The sequence below is a fragment of the Andrena cerasifolii genome, chromosome 7 (genome assembly GCF_050908995.1).
Source record: "Andrena cerasifolii isolate SP2316 chromosome 7, iyAndCera1_principal, whole genome shotgun sequence".
Lineage (NCBI taxonomy): Eukaryota > Metazoa > Arthropoda > Insecta > Hymenoptera > Andrenidae > Andrena > Andrena cerasifolii.
This window is the reverse complement of record NC_135124.1, coordinates 4,468,292-4,490,076: the sequence shown is the minus strand read 5'-3', so window position 1 is coordinate 4,490,076 and position 21,785 is coordinate 4,468,292. Positions and strand designations below refer to the sequence as shown.

Genomic DNA, 21,785 nt, shown 5'->3' with positions numbered 1-21,785 from the left:
GGCTTATATCCTCGAAAGTTATCGCTTTATGCAGCACTTATGTGTGGCCCACATATGCCGCTACATGTATTCCACGCACTGTACATACGTACGATGCTAGATTGTGCCTCTGTAGTCTGTGTCCCGTGCGTTCACGAGTCCTCTCTTTTTCCCGCGTCTCTCTCCTCGTCCTCGGCCGTCTGTCTCTGGTCCCGTCTCTCTCGCACCCCGCAGTGCCGAGGCGCGCGTTCGCCCGTGTTCCCGTTCTCTCGCTCTATCCGCCCCCACCGCCGCCCCCGTGGCATGCCAACCAACGAGCCGGGGCCGCTTTCGCTTTGTGCGCGCCGGGGCGGCGGTACATCAAAGCCTTCTAGTTGCCGCTCCGGCCTTTGACGGCTGCGTCGTGGCCGCTCGCTCAGTCATCGCTCGGTAGGCGAAGCCGGCACGCCGTGGATGAGCGATCGCGCGCACGCGAAGGCTCGCCGAATCCGTGAGATTCGCTGGCTCGGGCTGACCGGGAGGTTGCTACGTGGCGGGATCCATTTCAGCCGATTTCCAAGGACAATGTCTCCTCGTGGCAGCAAGTGCACGCGTGTCAACAAAGTGGCTGCTAAGGAGAGACCTGTGCGCGGCCATCATCATCGACCGGGCTCGGATGAGGCCGCGAGCGCCGTGCAAGAACCGCCGGCCACCGCCACTAGTCCGTCCGGCAGGGCGGCAACGAGAACGATGACAACGGCAACAAAGATAGCGACGACCGCGACGGCTACGACGAGAACGAGTAAGTCTGCGGTGGCAGCGTGCGAGGGTCGATCGTCGTGGGCGTCGCGCATGCGCGAGCCCCTGGAGAGTGGCCTCGAGCCCCGTGAAAACGGTACCCTGGTGCAACGATGGCCGGCGAAACAACGGCGCCGCGATCGGATTAACGCGGCCAGCAGGGATCGGCCCGCCGATGTCAGCCAAGGAGACGGTACAGTATCCTCTTCGACGTCGTTATCTTCGCCAGCTCACTCCTCGGCGTCTTCCACTGACGTGTCCTTTCGAAGCTCGACCTCCCCTCCACCGACCGTCTCGTCGCCCGCATACTCGACCTCGTCCACTTCCACGTCCGCGATCTCGCAGGAAAAACTCGCGGAGGAGAATGTTCAGCCGGCTGGCGAGAAAAAGGACCCGTACTCGTGCCGGTACACCGGCGACCAGGACAGGATCAGGAAGCGGAAGCAGGAAAGACAGTGCTCCATCAGGGCGCGCGATGCCAAAGACCCAGTACCGGAGGCACTATCGATTGTGACAGCGGTAGCGGCATCGACAACCTGTGCGTCCACTTCTTCCACGTTATCCTCACCCTCGCCGTTCTCCTCTTCCGCGTCCACAACCTCGGAGAAGGTGAAGGAACAGCCGGCCCCTTCGAACGTTGCCAATTGCCCGACCGTGCCGCACACATCCGCTATCGAGAACTTGAGGAGCGCCCTGGAGAGCTACGATCGCAGCAGAATTTACCTCGCACATGTGTCTTTCTTGGATTGGCGGGACCTGCCAGGACGATGGCGCGCCACTACCGCTACTGCTGGCGACGCGGAGAAGGTCTGGGTGGTGGGGGCTGCTGATCACGAGGGCCACCATCGGACGCGGCTGCTGGTAACCGGTCGTCATTGGCGACCGCGCTGCTTGAGACGAGTCAATATGCTGAATCAACCGGTCATCTACGCTGGTGGCGGTAGGGGTTCCCTGACCGTGGAGCTTTTTCTGTGGTGGTTCCACCGGGAGTTCGCAATGACAGCGATGGCCATGCATCCGGACGGTGCCGTGCTGGTGGCGGAGAGCGCCGACTACCTGCCGGCCGAGGCTGACTGCGTTGCCGCGGACGGCCTGGTCAGACTGTTCGTGGTGCCCAAAGATTGCCTGGAAATGAGAATCGTCAGCAGGGAACTGAGAGTGCGACTCGCCACTGGAGTTCTCTCCAGGGCTTCGTACGGTGTCTATCGTCAGATTTCGAACACCGTCACGGAGACTGATTACCTGAACGAGTATCTGAGGAAGTTCACCCTGAAGGAGGCTTTCGCTGACCTCCATCGAGCCTGGCTGAGCGTCAGGTCGGAGACCTTCGCCAGGAGTTGGATATTGTCGCGGGACTGCGAAGAGGCGGCGATAGGATGTAGCGTTCCAACCCTGTCCTCGCGGCTCCACGCGTCATTCGATCAGGAGGAGGACAGAATGCTGCTGATCGAGCTCCAAAACCTGGCCAGGGAAGTAGGTTTAGAGGTCGGCGACGAAGAGCTGAGCAAGTGGATACTTGACGAGGAGAGCGATCTGGCGCGTTGCGTAAGGAAGCAGGAGCTCGAAGAGGATCATTGCCGCGTGAAGATCGAGGCGGAAGAGAAGTGGGCCGATTACGAAAGCGGCGAGGAGGAGCAGGAGGAGGAAGAAGACGAGCCCACCGCGGAGGAAACCGTTGGTCTGCTGTCGAGGGTGCTGACTTGGATGGAAAGAGAGCCTCTTGATCCAGGACTATTACTTGCTGTCAGATCGATGCGCGATACCGCCGCACTCATGGTAAGCACCGACTGATAAGAGACAACCACTCGAGCTATCGATCGCCGCCGTGCGTCGCGAATCCTGGAGAGAGAGAGAGGGGCCCCGACCTTGCAAGCTTTGCGGCCAGATTGAACTAATTCCATCGACTGTCACTCGATGGGAAGGAGAGAAGGGTCGAAGAGAGACGCGACGAGTTGCGCGAGAACGCTGGAGAGCCACTTGAATTCGGCGATACGTCGTCGAGCCGGCGGGCGAAAAAGCCGAACGGAAACCCCTCGAACGTTCGAAGAGCGCGGGCGCCGTCTTTGCAAATTAATGCTCGAGCTCGAGCTCGTCCTCGATAACCGCTCCCCTTCGAGGGTTTATTGAATTGTATATTATATTCCCTCCGAGGGCTTTTTACCTCGACGATCCCACTTTTTCTTGCCCTCTGTCGTCGTCCGAGACGGACGGATGGAAATGAGGCTAATGTTTATGTTAAATAGGGAGGGACAGCAGTGGTACTCGACGCGATCAAAGAATCGAAAGCTGATACTTTATTAGATCGTTAAACCCGTTATTTATGTATGCGCCAATGAACAGCGACGAGTACTTCCTACATTACATCTTGCATTTCGGAAACTCCATCGCTGAAACATGGGGAACATAATTAGAAGTAGACGGTCTATACAAACACACCATTAATAAATATTAATGCCGTTTAGAAGTTTGCTGTGATTCGGAGTACCTGTTAACTGATACGCTCCATCAACTACTAATTACTAATAACCCTGCACGCAAGGCTATACCGTTTCAATTCAGAGCTAGATGTCTATACACGTTGTGGCCTCAGCGCGGTGTATTGTTAACCATACGTTTGCGTTTGATTTACAGGCAAGCAAAATGGGCCTAGCGGGGACGCATCCAAGCGGCTTGCCCTTCTTCTGTCCCAACGGGGACCACCTGACCCAACCGCCACCTGCCCATATGGGAATACCACCGTATGGGACGCTGGATGCGGGTAAAGCGGCCGCGGCGGCCGGTGAGTACTGGTCATCCACCACCCCTGGACAACCACCACCCAACCACCCCGAACATTGGAAACGTCTTCTCACTGCAGCAGCCTCCACAGGTTAGCTCCTCTCCGTGCGTCCGCACTAGGTCCTTAATCCTGTGGTACCTTGTCCCTTGAAAGCTCCATTCTTCGTTGAGCCACGCGATTAAACCACGTAGTCTGAAATTCGCGAGATATATACCTGGATAAGTGACTTGTGCCCTTTAATAACGAGGACTAGTTTCCTCTGCTGTTGCGTGCTAGCAATTGACGATGATGTATATGTTTTTATATATGTATGCTGTGTTATAGCTTTTATTAGGAATACCGAGTTTCTGGCTCAACAAACGATGGCTCAACAAATGTACCTAGCTGAGGTGGAGGTTGCTCTCACGTTTTCTCTGTCGAGTTGCATTTGGTCAGTGTAATATCGCGAAGTAAATCTGCATAAAGTTATTATTGCGATATGCTGTTCGTACAAACGTATCTTATTCGGCTGGCCACAGATCTCTGCTCGAGTTATCACAGTATTTTTGAGACGGACAGAGTGTATTGCAATAATTACTTTTCAGTTGCTTCCATAAGTTTACCGTGCGATTTCAACCTTAAAGATATTACATCTATCACGAAGGAAGCCCGCAGGTACGACTCGTATTCTTAGTAAGGGTAGTAATTCGGGATAGGAGAACACCGAAGCAATTCAACCGCGCTAGACTAAACATTCGAGCAATCTGTTGCGGTTTCACTTTATTCGAAATTTAATGTTTCGTCAGGTGTTTAAGTGTATATGCTCCAACTTTCACCCGTTGATCACAACTGACGATCAGAAAAATACTTAAAAATCGACGTGCGGTAACTGCAATGCGGACAAGTGTTTTTTCCAAATTGATCTCGATTATTCCACTTAATTATCGAGGAATGTGGAAAAGAAAATTCGCAGAATAATACCTTTGTTAATTTAAAGGGAACATTAATCTGCATTCAACGTTTAATAGTACGCTTGCTTTTTGGTGCTTTCGGTATGATCAGAAAAATTAGTACTCTTACCGTTCAGGCAAGTGTTACAATAGACTGCACTCCGTGTATCGGTTGAATTAACGATTCTTTTGCGAAGTAAAACTTCAGCGGCGGCACAAATATTGGCAGACCTCTCCAATCGAAATTGATGGAATACTTCCAGTCTTTGTAACAGAGAAACACGGTCTGCTCGCGGTGTGTAATTCTTTGCGTACCATTTCACTGTATCGATCCTCATAACTGACAACATACCTGTGACGTGCAAGCAATATAAGTGCATTTTTTATACAGTTGGGCTTGCTTGAACGTCGAACAGCTTGGTTGCTAATTTTCGCATGAATCAAAAAATCGAAATTGCGTCATCGATCCAGGACATAATGCCATGAATATTGGTTTGCAGTTCGAATAAATATATTTGCTATATAAAGTTCGATATATATAAGAACATATACTTCCAAAAAGTCTCTCTCTCTCCAACTTGAAAATACTATTTTTGCATGTAGCTAGGTGCGTTATACCAGAGATCTTCCTAAATTTTTGGAGCTACTGTAGCACCTCGAATGGCGTCGGCGTGTTTTCGCGCCAAGGGATTTCCATTCTGCGCACGGTTTTGGCTTGTTTCCACGTGGATATTTTCTGGAAGGCATTCGAATTTCTATTTTAATTCTCTATTAGATCTTCGTGAAAGTGTTGTGAAGGGATTGGTGGAGATTCTTCTGATAAAAATCTGTCCAAAGTCAAACTTATTCAGAATATTTTTAATCATACATGATGCGCAATTAATTGGTCTAATTAGTATAATTAAAAGCAGCGAGAATAAAATTGTATTTGGACAAATTTTCATCGGAATAACCTTGCCTATCCATTGATATTACTTTCATAAAGATTTAAGGCAATATAAAAGTTTAAGTTTTCATTAGTGTCGACATGTACCCTTAAGGACCCAGTTCCTGATCACTTAACCCGGGAGGCGCACCCCATATTGCAACACAGGTTGTCGCTACCGGGTCAAAAATACCCAAAATTGAAACGTAAATAACCACGGTTTCAGAATATTGTTTTACTTTGTAATTTTTATGTTAAAGTACAGTGTTTTAAGAATCAAAGAAAATTTATGAAATATCTTAAAATCTTTATTAAAGTTGTTTAAAAAATTCTAACAAAAACTAGCGCCTCTGTGGTAAATTTTACCCAGTAGCGCCTCCCGCCGAGCTAAGAGTAACTACCGCGGGTTTTTAAACGTCTAAAGGGAAAACTTAACCAAATTTAAGAGATGTTTTGTTATTTCAGTAAATCTATGTTTTATCTTTAATTTGGTATTTAAAAAAGTGCACACATAATAATAATTATTTTATAATTCAACTTTGAAAGTGGAAAATGCAAAGGGAGCAGTTTCTGATCACCTTCGCACGTTTTACTATGAGCTATCAAATTTTGCGAATAAATTTCAAAATACTTCGTAATTGTTTAGTAATTTGTTAGAATAAATTTTTATCATAATAAGCTTATTATTTGCTTTATTTTCCTAAACTGATCAGGAATTGGGTCCTTGACGGTATTTAAAGTGCGGGGCGAAATGGACAAACCCTTCCTAGAATACCCCTGCATTTTGCTAAACATTACTCTACTAAAAGCGTTAAACGCATTTAAGTGAAGCTCTCGGTTAAAAGTTTAAAGCAAGGAATAGACGTCACAATAGGTGACGAGTCACCTGATATCACTCGGATACGTTTGCCTGTGCTTAAAATCATTTAGAATCTTACTTACAGGCCAGCATGTTCCAGTTACTGTATAGTTAGTGCTTTTCACTCAGCGTGACAAATTTGAAAACTGCCATCGCCCGCTGTCAGTTGCTGTGCATCATTTCAATGTTTATATATTAACAAAGAAAGGGCCCAAAACGTAACTCTTAGTTTTTAACGGGCTTTTACGCAGCGCTAGAAAGTGAAGCACCGAAGATAACTATGTGTGGTTTCAGAGGTAGACGGCTAATAGTTTAAGAGATACATATACATGTACCCAGTTTTGAAACCCGTTGTGACATTTTCCTAGATGCATACCTGAATAATTTATTTCATCGTTGTTATTTTTCTGCTGCGTGCACGTTTCTTTTGATCTACATTTTAAATTTAAACAATGAATTCGTTTGGAAGTAGGAATTACATTTAATTTCTACTTTTAGGTAATATTTACATAAATTTCGATAGTTTATATCACAGAATTTTTTGAAGCAATTTAGCAATGAAGATTTTTGTTTTTTAATCGACTTTAAAAAGGAGGAGGTTATAGATTCGACCGTATGTATTTTTTTTTTGTGTTCCCGCATAACTCCTCAGCATATGGACCGATTTTGATGATCTTTTTTTTTTATTCGAAAGAGGGCGATGCCTCGGTGGTCCCGTTCTGCACTGAATCAATATTGGCCCAACATTTTGCCAGTAATGGTTAATAATAAAGACTATTTTCACCTAATTAACCGTGTTCAAGTACGACCCATATGTATTTTTTTTTATGTTTGACCCCGCATAACTTCTCACCATGTTATATCACTATATATATAAAAAACGTAAAATTCGAATAAATATAAAACCATAAAATAGAAATTAAATAATAATAACTACTGGCGATAGAATATTATACAAATTTGGCAGCAATTTTATTTATTTTCGAAAAACATACGCCACTAAAAAGTAAAAAATAAATAAATTTAAAAAAAAATAAAACCGACTTCAAAAGAATGCACTAAAAAGTAAAAAAATAATTTTCACTTATTTAATCTACGACTCTCAAATTTTTTAAGTCAGCGCCCAATTTCGTTTAAAAAATTAAAAAAATAATTGGTTTAAACTTATAACTGCGACACAAAGAGAACTAAAAAGAACACAATTTCTCAATATTTGCAAGTAAGAAACACAAAATGATTGATCTAAACTAATAACTAAGACACAAAGAGAACTGAAGAGAAAACAATTTCTCGATTTCTCAATATTTGCATGTAATTTGCATTTGTATTTCCATGTAACATAAACGGTCTTAATCAACGATTTACATTTGCTGACTTCAAAAAATTGAGAGTCGTAGATTAAATAAGTGAAAATTATGTTTTTACTTTTTAGTGCATTTTTTTAAAATCGGTTTTAATTTTTTCAAATTTGTTTATTAACTACACTTTGATTTTCTTGTAAAAGTGAAAGTAACCAAAAATTTTACAATCAATTTCAAAAATATAATAGCGAATTATGAATGGGGTGAGAGTGTATGCCAGATGGTCGCCAAGCAGTACGAAATATATACAAACCTTACAAGAAACTTTAAAAGACAGTGCGTCAAAGTTGAATGTGCCTGAAATTTTTTACTTCTAATAAGACAACGATCCGAGGAAATCACGTGTACACCGTGGGCCTTAAATCGCGGTGCAATTGTAGCGAGAAAGATTCTATGGCCCAAAATGAGTCTAAACGATACAATAACTTTTTGTCCTACGAAGCTTCATTTTGCAAAAAAAAATGAATTTGAAAATGAACTGTGACTGTGCTCTGCACGATGCAATTTCACAGCTTGTTTACTATCAATACTTACCTACTTACTTATCAATTGGTTCTTAAGATATGCGAGCGAACACAATAAGCGTAATAAGTGACAGTAATCTGTGCATAAACTGACCACGTTTAGTTGAGATGTTGTTCAAAACGTTGACCGTCCCATTTACAGAATTTTTATTCTGCGAATTAAATTCTGATGGACTTGTAGCGTCTGTTGCATTTTTAGTTCTTCAAAATGCTACAACAATTCTTCGTTTTAAAATTGCTCAAGGCCTGTGACATCTTCGAAGTAAACTATTTCTCTCATGGGGCCCCACAGATAAAAATCGATGGGCCTTGAGTAGTGAGACCAGTTACGCCAAGGATTACTCAGGTACTCTATTGATTTGCGAATTCATTTTTCTGGAAAACGAAGCTTTTCCACTTATTTTCAGCCATAGATTCTCCCTCGCCCCAATTGTACCGCGATATACGGGCCACGGTGTATAGCTCCTACTGTATATCTTACCGAGTTAAGAATCTAAGCTGATCCTGCGGCTCGAACGGAGATGTGGAGAGGACGGAGCGTCCCCAGAGGGAAGACATAGGAATAGAGAGAAAAGAAGGGAAATTGAGAAAGAAAGAGAACGGAAGCAGTGGCGAGATAAGAGAGAGATGAGAGGCTCGCGAACTGGCGTCAAGTAGGAGAATAAGAGGAGGACTCACCATTAGGCTAATCAGCCAGGCATGCAGCCTCCCTCTGGCGCCGGGTTAAGGGGATTTCAACCCGCCTCTCTATTTCTACAGCTTCTCTCCTTCCTACTCTCGTAGCACCCGCCCTCAAGACCGCCTCCCTGTCGAGGGAAACCTTTAACCGTCAACTCTGCAGCCAATGTGAATTAGCAATCAGCGATCAATGTATATCCCGATATATTAATGATTTAAAACGTGCGCGTTATTGCAGACTCAAAAAATAGAGCTTTGTCATCTAAGAAAAATATTGAACCTGGTATTAATTGTTTCTACGAGGACAAGAGCTTTTGTTGGTTACAAATGTGGACCCTTGAAGGGCGGGTGGTTTAGCAGGGTCGCAGTCGCCAAGAAATGTGCCCATTTTGGAATAAGATTTCATATGAAATTTCGATTGTAGGTATTATTCGTTTGAAATGTTTTCTCATTAACGGCAAGCTACGCGGGGTATGAACCCTTTGCGGTCACGCGGGGTGTGTCGCACCCCAAGAGCAATTTTCGAGTCCAAATGTCGCACCTTTATGACTTCAGAAGGGCGGGATTTTTCGCCAAAAAAAACGCTTTTTTACACAACCGCAAATTTCGTCATATCAAAATTTACATTTCTAGAAAAAGACTATTAGAGGATGACTGTAGGAGTATTTCTGATGTAGAGGAGACAGGAGCAAAGTTACGCGAAAAAAGTTTGAAGAGGAATAAAATTTTTCCCTTTCAATAAAAATGTGTGGAAGTAGATTTATAATATTATTTGAATATTACTGTTGATAAATGACGAATAGCAATACTTAAAGTAAACTTAAAGTATATTAAAATTCTACTTGAAAAGAAAATGCCAAAACGACCACTTTACCCCATATATGGGGTACTCGTATTTTAGATGGGGGTAAACTGAGCTGCGAACAAGATGCGCGAGTGATGTGCGCAATAACCTAACCTGGCAGCTAGCTGGCAAACCACGCGGCGTGATGGAACAGAACCTAACCTCAAAGAAATGAAAAATCTGCCACAGTTTTTGGCAACCACGTTTAAAACAAAATAGAAACTGAAAAAATGGAAGCAGAAAATTTTTTGAACCGTGGTTGTCAAAAACTGTGGCAGATTTTCAATTTTTTTTAGGTTAGATTCTGTTCCATCGCGCCGCGTGGTTTCCCAGCTAGCAGACAGGTTAGGTTATTGCGCACATCACTCGCGCATCTTTCCTTTGCAGCTCAGTTTACCCCGGCTCACTTTGCCCCGAATGTGTACTCAGTGGAAAATTAATTATTTAATAACGTTATGATTAATGTTTTCTCAAACGCGTGTACATATATGTTTATAAGCTAGTTATAAACACGCAGAATAAATTTGTAGTTAAAATAACACATTTAAGACTGATTTATCCAAATAGCTAAATTGAAAAGAAAACCAATTGGAAGTCTCTAAAACTTCATTTTTAATTTTTTAAATGAATTTCCATTTTATCATTGTGGTATTACGCACATTTATTACGTCACTAAAATTTGTAAATATATTCTATTGTTAAAGAATAAATTAAGAAAGCTCATTTTACCCCGAAGTTCACTTTGCCCCGGTCTCCCCTACAATTATCACTGAAAAGTTAAAAGATTCAAGAGCACGAAAATGGTAACTCAAAAAATGGCGCTGGGGTGCAGTTGTGGACCCCATGTGACCAATTTGTGATTATAAGAAAATGTAACCACGGAGAGTTAAAAAGAGGTCAACACTTTGGGGACTTATAGTATTCACCGGGAGGAGTAAAAAATGCTGAATCGAAATGGGTCCTAAAACTACTGTGTACCTATTTGTCTAACACATTCCCTATTTGATGCCGTAAGTTCTCTACATTATTTATTGCTGACGTGAACACTAAATTGTGTAAGTAAGTATCCCTACAAAAAGAAATCTAGAAGATTCGAATCCAGTGATCGAGGAGGCCATTCTGTTAACCTCTTTACCCTATCCACCCTTCACCAAAGGTTCAATTTAAATGTGTCTCACAACTGAAAAATGTAGCAAAGTTCCATCATACTAGAAACGCACAATCTCTCCTTAATCATTCGTTAAAAAATTACAATCAATTGCACCTGCCATTCTGTTTGGTAGGAAACCTGGTCCTAGAAGTCAATTCTGCCAGATTCTTTCATTTATATTCATTGGGTTGCGAAGAGGCTCGGTTACAGAAAGGTTTGTTTTCAGACCCTTTGTTAATTAAGCGTTTTTTATTATACTTGGCAAGCACTATACACTCATAAAATCTCAGTCCTTTCTTTTAACCGAGATATCTTGTTTCTATATTAATTGTTTAAGCTCTCGCCTGTTTCTGATAATTTTGAAATTTCGAGCTAGGTTTTGTACTGTTACCAACGCAAATCAAACCCAGCGGATCAAAATGATCAAATTCGCTGGGTGAGGCGTAAAGGGAAAACCTTTGGGGTGCCTAAACCAAACCTAACCCAAACCTTCGGGGGTGCTACGAGTTACGTAACTGGAAGATTTTCAAACTTGGTGGAAAAACTTTTGAACGATTGCTTTCTTTGTATCGTTTCCCAGCGACAGGCTTCTCCCTGAGTGATGAAAACTATTGGAAAACAACTTTTCGAACTTAACTTGATCGAGAAGTGATACAAGAGCGAATAAGGAATACAGTGCCTACAAGCTTGACGATACCATCGATACCAAAAGCTTCTTTTTCGTTCAATTAACCATTCAGTTTATGCTACAATAATCATCGTTGACCCGTGTTGCCTTCTAAGAAAGATCTTACAGGAAAGTAAGTCGACTTTCCTGTTAAATAATAAAGTAAAGTAGGAGGAATTAAAGAAATATGTAGGATTTAATGCTTTAGAAATAATGTCTGATACAGCAGGGACTTTCTCTACTAGCTTCCTGACGCCAGGTGGAACATAACAAAAGTGGCTATTTTTTACAAATTCAGAAAAACATTGCGATTTATAGTTAGTGAAACAGATACACATACATACTTGGATCACATTAAAGGACTGAGTAAAGTGATATCATTGAGCATTCAAAGTAACAGATGTGTTTTGCATCACTTGTTATGGAGCCTTAAAGGGCTCCACTTTTCTAGCTTATTATTATATTAATAATAATATATGATTATGTATACATTAACTGAAACATACATGCCCAAGAAAAGGTACATACAATATTATTAAAAATCAAGTAAGAAGTAAATAAAATAGAAAACACAATTTGAATACACGAAATTTACATATAACTTTAGAAAGTTTATAACGAGGGCTAATTTATTGCGACACATTTTTTTGACGATAAAGTTCGTCGCTTTGAATAGATACTCGCTTACTAATTCTTAAATTTGAAACAATACGCCATCTTCTTCAAACTAATAATTCATAATTTAAATTGAAATACCGCTTTAGACCACTTCTGGTCCATAAGCTACAGCTTACCATATACAAATGCCTTACATCTATGGCAGCATACAAGAATACAAAAATAGTTGAGTACAAAGGGAGGGGGGGGGGGTGGGTGCACCTAGGGTTTGTAGGTTTTTAAAAACCGGGTTTGAAAACCGGTTTTCAAATTTAAAAAACCGGTTTTATATACTAGAATTAATATGCAGAAATTAATTAATTAAAAAGGTTAACATTCTTACTTGAAATCGCCTCGGACGCAAGCATATTGTAGTAGGTAATATTTTACTGTAAAACTAATCTTCATGGGTTCATATTTTCTGACGAAAAATACTAAATGGAATAAAGATTTATAATTCGGTACAACTGTCAAAGATTTATATTTTGCCCGAATTTTAGTTATTTTAGTTTTTTCTTCATTTGGTTTTGCATGCAGTCTATTTTATTGTGTTACATTTTTGTAGATCCATAAATACTAAATGCTTTACGTCATGAATTTCAACTTTTCGCGTGACCTATGGGCAAAAAATAGGGTCCAGTAGTATAGGTCGAATACGGCTGTCTGAACGACAATCGTATCGGGGTGGCCATGCCGTGCAATGCAGCCGCATCCGACGGTCGTGCGAAGCTTTCGTAAAATCTGTCGTACAATGTGCTTCACGGACGACAGATTGCATTATGTGTGCGTATTCGGCAACTAATTGGTAACGATCAGCTCTGACCGGACAATATTTGACGTGCGATCGGTTGTCTGTAATCTGTATACAGGGCAACCCCCGTATAATACGGTGGTTGGGTCCCTAAAAAGGGATTTACGAGATTTACCAAGAGAACATTTCCAACTCGAAAATTCTGATTTTAATGCAACCTCGTGTGAATGTAGAGCACAGTAGAGTACACAAGGAGCAATTTTAGTCTGCGGAAATTCACTCTGAACTCAGTCCTTAAAGTTATTACATTTTTTTCACTTTTTAATACAACTTTGCAACGGTGCGAGATAGAGTAAAAGTTTAAATACAAGAATTGTTCAGCTTTTTATGCTGTATCATAGTATCAAAAGAGAAATAAAGTTGCAATAAAATAGCGACAAAACGCGATAAATTTAAGGGCTGCTTTTCATCCCATCAGAGTGAATCTCTGAAGGAAGAAAGAAATTAACCCTTTTATACTTCAATATACTGTGCATTCACACGCAGTTTTAATAAAATCAGAATTTTCAGATGGGGGATGTTCCCTTGTAAGAACTAGTTCAGAAAACAGGGTTAGATGCCGCAAAACTAACAAAAATACATTTTTTTGCTTTTATAACTATCAGGAATATATTTATTAAATTTACCAATAATTGATCGAACGTATTATACATTAGTGTCAAATAATGCACGCCCATTTTTCCCTTCACCCCTGCTAAGAGCAATTACATAAACGAAAGCATTATCTTCGTTGCAAAATATCTTCACCTATCAACATCTTGATTTCTACGTTCTGCATTTCTAAGAAATTCTGTTATTCTCGTTTGCTTTTTAGATCTTTCTAAATTTGGTAATATGGAGCCAAACATTTTTGAAGTTCTCTTTTGAATTTTGGGCTTCTTGCAATGGAAGGAACTCTATCGAAAAAATAGAACTACAATTATTGCTCGGCTAAGTCTATGCCTCGTAGCGTAACATTTTGGACTTCAGAATTTTTTAAACATACCGAGCTACACGCTTGTTCCTCTAATTCCCTAACAGTGTTAGAGCCAAACTTAAATAGCGAAATTAAATAGCGAAGCTATTCTATCATCCGGGAACCGCCCGCAAAATTATTCTCGTCTCTTTCCAAATACGAAATACACGTTACAGGACAAGGTAAACAGACAAGTAAAATATATCGTCAATGATACACGTAAAAAGAATTCGGCGTTTCAAAAAGAAGACCTTCAACCGAAATTGCCGGGAAGACGCCAAGAAAACTCGCGATTCTGGCATCGAAAACTTTAATTACGCCCATTAAACCGACGGACGGCCTGCTCGCAATGAAATCCTCGAAAGAGGACGATTCTAATTCAGTTCGCGAGCCGTTTTCGTCGGGGCTACCTCACGGAACGCTCCAGGTATCGTTTCACCGTCGCGGAGTCACGACCGGGATACTTCGGACGTGTTTGCGCGCGCGCTATCTTTCTCTCCTCTCCTTCTGCCCCAGACCACCCTACTACTCCCCTCTCCTTCGACCCTCTCAGTCCTTGGAATATGTAGATGGGGTTGATAGCGTTTATGCACGACTACGAGTTCGTTCGGCGGCTCGGGTTCTTTGTCTTGCAAACGAGCGGAGCATTTTGTCCCCCTCTCCATCCCTCCGGCTTCCTTCCTCGCCCCCCCCCCCCTGGCTCGCGCTCACCCTCGCTCTCCCCCCTTTCAGAATGACAGTGCTCTCCCTCTTTTCCCCTCGCGTTCCCGTGCAGCCGTCACCCACTGCCTGTCCGTTCTCTCCTACTACGAACTACCCGGCCGAGGGTCCTGCCACCTCTGACTTCCCTTCCCCTCTCGCCCAACCTTCCCCTCACCGCCCTCTTCCACTCCCCCTCTCAGCCACCTATCTCTCTCTCTCTCTCTCTCTCGGTCTTACTGCACTCTATACCCCGGCCTCTTCCTCCATCTATTCCCGCGTCTCTCTCTCTCTGTCACTCCTTAAGAGTTTTCACGACCCGAACCTCCCCCCACCCCGTGTCTACGAAACTACCCTACTCGCGCAACCGAGCTCTCGCTTTCGCGAATATATTTCTAATTAGCTCCACTTTTCGATCCCAGTCGCGTGTTTATTTCAGGATTCCACGGGAGAGCTGGGCGGGAGTGGGAACGGGACGGGTATTAGGACGCGAAGAGTTGAACGGAGAGGAATGACGATCCCAGGCACTTCGCCGGGACTCCACCATTGATCCGCTTAATTTTTCTCTTCTCTCGCCGCTCTCGTCTCTCCCCCCCGCCTTCCCCCGCGAAACCCTCTCCCCGCTGATCTTCCTGCTTCCCTTGCCTTCTTACGCTTTTGCATTCCTTCCGTCGACTGACGCTCTTAATTTGTTTCGGGGTTTAGGGGCGTTTCTGTTTGCCGCGAAAACTGTAATCTGTTTCTAAATTCGAGATCTGTGGTGGGGGTGGTTTCGGGGAGATTTAACCCCTTAGCGAGGTATGACGAGCACGACTCGTCATTGGGAAACTGTCCGGAAATGCTGTATGACGAGCACCGCTGGTCAAGGGACGTGAAGCGAAGGCGTAGCGAGTAGGGCCTGGGACCAAGGTCTGTCTATTGGACACCCGAATTAGAGGCGTGCTGTGTCCTTCTCATATACATTCTGTAGGATCTGGGAAGGAGATATTGGCTTGAAGAAGGCCTCTTTAAGAGGGTGGCCGTTTGGGAGGGGTGAAAGTCCGATTGGTTAGATTAGGAGGTGTGACAATGTTTCTTCGGGTCTGCTATGCAGTAACGCCTTAACAGCAAGGGTTAAGGTTTCGGCCAATGCAATTCATCCCACAGTTAGGTACTGTCCTGGGCAGAAAGCCTCCACGCTGCAGGGTTAAGGGGGTGTACTCTTTGAACCCTCGGAAAATGTGTACATCTTGTGGATTTTTTTACAAGTCAACGGCTCGATGAAGATTTCCCGTTTTTTTACTATCTTTGCATAGTATTACGAACTACTCACAAAAAAAGTTTCAGTTAAAAAACTGTTGTTTTTCGGAAGTTATGCATACATATCCGAAAGTCTCTCGATTTTAGACGGCTAAACGGTGGGCCTGAAAACAGCTGTATGTCCTGTCTGAAATCAAAAACAATAAAATCTTCTTATAAAGTATGTCAGTAGCTATCGCCTAACGGGGCGGATTTTGAAAATTTCGAAAAATAAAGAAGTGGTGAGAGATCAAAGGTAAAGTTACATTTTTTCTGAGAGAAAAGACTACTTTTTTTCTTTATAAATAATAAACGGGGAATCGGAATAAAAAAAGCCCTCGTTGGACGATGTGGAATCTTATTACGATCCTGCATGCAAAATTGAAAGTGAATTGGTTGAACGTAGCGCGAGTTTTTAGGCCCACCGTTTTTAGCTGTCTAAAATCGAGAATTTCGGATATGTATGCATAACTTCCGAAAAACAATAGTTTTTTAACTGAAACTTTTTTTTTAAGTAGTTCATAATACTAAGTAAAGATAGTAAAAAAACGGGAAATCTTCATCAAGCCGTTGACTTGTAAAAAAAATCACAAAATCGAGCAGTTATTGTGGAAATTTTACCGAGTAACGGCAGTACACTAATGCTGCCCGGTTAAGAGCTTGCACGATTCGAACTGAAACCGAGCCTTTAACCGGGGTATGGTAACGAATCAGTCAACGCTTGGCTGGGTTTTATTGGCGCACCGTTTCACGAGGAACTTTCGAGGCGACAGCGATTTATACTGCATCCTCATGGAAGAGTAATGGATTCTTAAGATTTTCCTGATTAAAATGAGCCTGAAGACGAAGTCGTTCGGACTGTCTGTAATGATACAATATGCAAACTTGATTTGCAGTACGGACTGAGACAGCACTTCACTCGGGTACCTTTAAAAATAGGTGAAACGACGTGGTGCTTGCAGTGGCGGATTTGAAGAAAAAGGCTCAGGTGGCAAACGTTCTGTATACATAACAGAATTACAAATAAATTTACGCGCGCGTGGTATGAAAATCATAGGAAACAAAAATAATATAGTTTTTGGTTAAAAACACAATTTTTTTAAAGATGGGCCCCGGGGGGCCTTCTGGGGCCGGCCCACAGTGGTACATAATCACATTTCTTATTCAAATCACCCTACGGGTCGTAATTTTTCAGAAAACTTGACGATTTTTTTTTAAATTCTTCGCAATTAAATTCTCTATCGATCTGTCCGGCCGAAATTTTGAATTTCGTTGCTGATTTTATTATATTTAGCGAATTATACAGCACTTTTCGAAGATCAGTATCTGTGGGCTGTTTTGGCGGCCTGTTCCGAATTTAAAGTCAGATTTTCGAAATTGAAGGTGGTGAATCCGCTGCGTGTTTCATTTTCATCAAGAAAATTTCAGCAATTCATAGATATCATTTGTTCGTACGTGTATACTACTAATACCGTTACATTCACTACGCATATAGAAATTCAGGGAAAGGTTAACTGCCGGTCCTGGCCAGCATTATCAATTTATGGGGGTTGAAGTTGACTTCTGTCATAATTTATAATTCTGTTTATAAATTGTAAAATAGAGTGTTCAGTTCGTTTTGCGGTAACGGGAAACCCGACAATATTTGCGTTACAAAATCAATGAATAATTAGTAAATAGTTAGAAACTCGAAACTCACAGTTTACTTTATAGTTTTCATATTTTAATGGATAATGATACTATCCTATAATTTTAACGCACATGATATTTTTCATAGATAATGGCTTTGTTCCACTCTGTGCACATGCAAATCAAATTAGTGAAAGCTTGTGTTCTTTTCAAGTAGGCAAATACCTATTTACGTTGAAACGAAACAAAATTAATACTGATTATAGGTAAAATTCATTAAAAATTAATTATAGAAGTTAAATAAAAATGATAGTACAGCTATTTTATGAATTCACCGTGGGGGCCGTAGCTATTACTTTTTTGGCAACCTCCAAATTCGGAAACATACATAATTATATTAGTATCTGTAGTTTATATGTCAATACTCTTATTAAATATATAAAATTTTAGAAATTAAAATTGCAATGCATCTGCACTGCATTCAGTACCTACACAGAATATTAAACCCCCCTGTTATTCTGCTAATTCAGGACTGTTTTCTTTAGAAGTGCTTAAAAGTATCTTCTACAATTAATTAATAAAACCATTAATACTTCGTAGATACATATACAGTACATAAATCGCATATTCGTTTATGCACTACTAGCTTTCCTACTCGGCTTCGCCCGAAATTTAAATTCTAATATTATAAAAAATATAATTTATTTTTTTGTGAAGATGGTCACATTTATCTGAATTAGTCAGGCATAATGAGCTGAGGCACATTTCGTCATCCCCGAGTTTATCGTTCAAAAGTTTTTAGGCGACAGACAAACACACAAACATATAGAAGCTTTCTGCTTTATATATGTGCTGTGTGCATAAACATCCGCCGCGCAGACGTAACCAACAGTCCTCTCAGATCAGAAAATAAGCCTGTCGATTAATGAATATAATAGCAGGTCAAACAAAGGGAGATTACCGTCATCGTCATCTCTTAGCTGTGTATACATCGTTCGCAGTCCTCGTCCTGCAGAAACCACTAGCCACCAGCTGTGATCCTTCGAGCACGTAATCCTTCACAAGTAGGTTCTCTCCGGTCTTTCTCGTCTTTTTGAGCGGTCACTTTGATATCTCTGTCAAACTTTCTACGTATCGACGTTTATACGCTTTCCCTCTCGTGTCAAAATTCCACTCGAACGCAGCCTTCTTGTAAGGCATCCTCGAGTGCCCTCCGAGAGCACAGGTTGATCGTAAGTTCCCTGAGGTGGCTAGTCTGTTGGGGCTACACGGGGAGCAAACAGGAAAATCGGCGAAGTATACGTCCCTGTTCAGTTATACGAATTTAATATCAGCTAATGATGAGTTATATTCGCGGTTATCAATTTATCATCAGTAGAAAGCCGAACATTAACGGTTTTAAAACTTTTATGAGTCACAGATGTTGCTTCAGAGTTGTTAGTATAAATCCGACTGGGGTAATAAAGTTTATAAAAGAGTAATAAAAAGCTGGACATTTCGCTGAAAAGTACTTGCTCTATTAAGGAAATAGCATTTCGTAATTTTAATTTTTACATATTCAGATAGTTCCGCTATTGCAATCTTTATTTTTCTGTGTACTGATAGCTTGTTAATTGGTAACACCTTATCAACCAATTTGTTCGTTTTAAAACAAGTGCTATTATATATTTAGGTACACTAGGCGCCAGAATCGGCTTCCCTTTGGAAATTTGACAACGTTGCATGTCACTAGAACCGCTGAGTTATGCCTAGTGACAACATTGAATGTCACTAGAACCGCTGAGTTATGCCTAGTGACAACGTTGCATGTCACTAGAACCGCGAGTCATGCCTAGTGACAACGTTGCATGTCACTAGAACCGCTGAGTGATGCCTAGTGACAACGTTGCATGTCACTAGAACCGCTGAGTTATGTCTAGTGACAAAGTTGCATGTCACTAGAACCGCGAGTCATGCCTAGTGACAACGTTGCATGTCACTAGAACCGCTGAGTTATGTCTAGTGACAACGTTGCATGTCACTAGAACCGCTGAGTTATGCCTAGTGACAACGTTGCATGTCACTAGAACCGCGAGTCATGCCTAGTGACAACGTTGCATGTCACTAGAACCGCTGAGTGATGCCTAGTGACAACGTTGCATGTCACTAGAACCGCTGAGTTATGTCTAGTGACAAAGTTGCATGTCACTAGAACCGCGAGTCATGCCTAGTGACAACGTTGCATGTCACTAGAACCGCTGAGTTATGTCTAGTGACAACGTTGCATGTCACTAGAACCGCTGAGTCATGCCTAGTGACAACGTTGCATGTCACTAGAACCGCTGAGTTATGCCTAGTGACAACGTTGCATGTCACTAGAACCGCTGAGTTATGCCTAGTGACAACGTTGCATGTCACTAGAACCGCTGAGTTATGCCTAGTGACATGCAACGTTGCCAAATTTCCGAAGGGAAGCCGTTTTGACGCCCAGTGCACGTAGCTTAATCAGTCACCGGTTAACCGACTCGTGCGTCGCACGTTCCCAGCAATGAAACCTGATATTTGTTTAAAAAAAAATTTTTTTTTTGTATAAAAGCATACGCAGTATTTTTTTCCTTTTACCTAACTTTCCTTGAGAATGGTCAAATTCATTGACCGAAACGTTGGAATTTGGTAAAAATTTTGAAAACTGCAAAATAGCTTTTATTTAATTATTTAATACACCGAACCAATGTGCCGAAATCATTTTTCTAATTAGAAGAATTTTTACGGTCGAAATTGCAAATATATATTATTTACGTAGCTTAATGTAAAGTTAGGTATATTCACTTCCCCCTAATTGTGTAACATGCTTTGCCTCCTACCATACATCGTCTTTTTGACGAAGTCGTCCCCCCGGGACCGTGTTTTCTCCTCCATTGAGATATACGCGATCCTTCCCTTCCGATTGAAAGCACACCGTGTAAATGCTAACGGTGGCCTCCAATAGAGTGAAATACAGTCGTTAGAGATGGATTCACGGGGTTTCCTCGAAAAAAAGTCGGAAAGCGTCGAAGTTGTCGATAGGAGGGACGAAAAGGAATATAGACGGCAGTGCACGGAACGAGGGGAGGAAAGACACAGAATATCGCGGTATACGGTACACCGGGAGCTCGAGTTGTTCGAGAATAAAAGAGTAATTTTCCGGGTGGTGAGACCCTGATAATGGGGTTGCAGACTGCCGAGTCGACTGGAAAGTGATTAAGCACACATGACGGAACCCGCGGACTCGCCAGGATATTACGAGCCACCCCTTTCAACCCACCTCCGCCGCCGCGCCGTCCTTCTGCCTTGAACCCTTTTCCCTCTCTCGCTCCCTTATATCATTCACCATCTTCCGCTCTTCTCTGCAGCGGATCGTACTTCTAATTCTCGTCCTTTACCTTATTCGTACGCAGCATTGGAGAGATAACGACCCTTTCCTGCGTGTCTCCGAACCGGCTGCACCTCTCGACCCTTCGGAAAGGGTAACTGGTCTCGATATTCACCCCGCCTTTCCTCTCTTCCGGACTTCAGACTCTTCCGGTCGCAGACACTGCTGCACAAGTCACGCGAATGCCAACCCCTTTTGTGTAGAAGAAAAATTCATCTTTCTTACCGCTGGGAAAATTGATTAACGAGTGGATGGATTTTGCAAGAGTTAGAATTATTCTTTCAGACGTCCGGAAGGGGCAACTTGATTTTTTTTTAATGCTCGTGACATCCCTGCACAAATATTTCGTGGTGGCGTTGGTCACGAAGTTATTCCAAAATTTTACCACTTTTTGGAGGCAATTATTGCTTTTCTAAGGTAATGAAAATTTAGCGTTTAACCCTCGATTAAATGCATTTAAATAACTAATAACCGTCAATAATAAACAATATTTCGTTTTAATTTTACACGTAAATTTAAAACAAAAAAAGTTTATCGTAGAAATTTAATAAGTTCTATGTTCTCAAATTTTAAACCGTAATAACTAAATGAACTGAGGTTTATTTTGACATGCTCGGTTCTTGTAAATATGTGATACAAGGGTCAAGCCATAATACAGTAAATTACTTCAAAAAGAATTAAGAGGTGTGTGTCCTTTTCCAAAATCTAGTACAACGAACGGATGAACAATCAATGTACAAACCTTATTCTCTCGCAGCTGGTAATCGTCACCAATATCAGTATCAAAAGACCACTGCCGATGCGCCGCGATTATAAGCGGCGCAAGTAAGTCGGTTTGGTAATCGACCGCCCCGGGATCTCTTTAGTAATAGACGATCGTTATCCGCGGAGAC

General features: G+C 42.1%; 1 protein-coding gene across 9 annotated transcripts in view; it reads left to right on the top strand.

Annotated features, from left to right (window-relative positions):
* The first annotated feature begins 358 nt into the window (after window positions 1-358).
* Window positions 359-21,785, top strand: part of LOC143371622 (uncharacterized) — a 48,860-nt gene continuing 27,433 nt past the window's right edge. For 5 of the 9 annotated variants that reach the window (XR_013086077.1, XR_013086078.1, XR_013086076.1 and 2 more), the window contains exons 1-2: window positions 359-2,532; window positions 3,388-3,625. Coding sequence is in view for 6 of the 9 variants with exons in the window: in XM_076817001.1 (XP_076673116.1) it covers window positions 433-2,532; window positions 3,388-3,625 (2,338 nt within the window). In the remaining 3 variants the exon portion in view is untranslated. The remainder of the gene's footprint in view (window positions 2,533-3,387; window positions 3,626-21,785) is intronic. The other 4 variants (XM_076816999.1, XM_076817002.1, XM_076816997.1 and 1 more) reach the window with 4 other exon arrangements.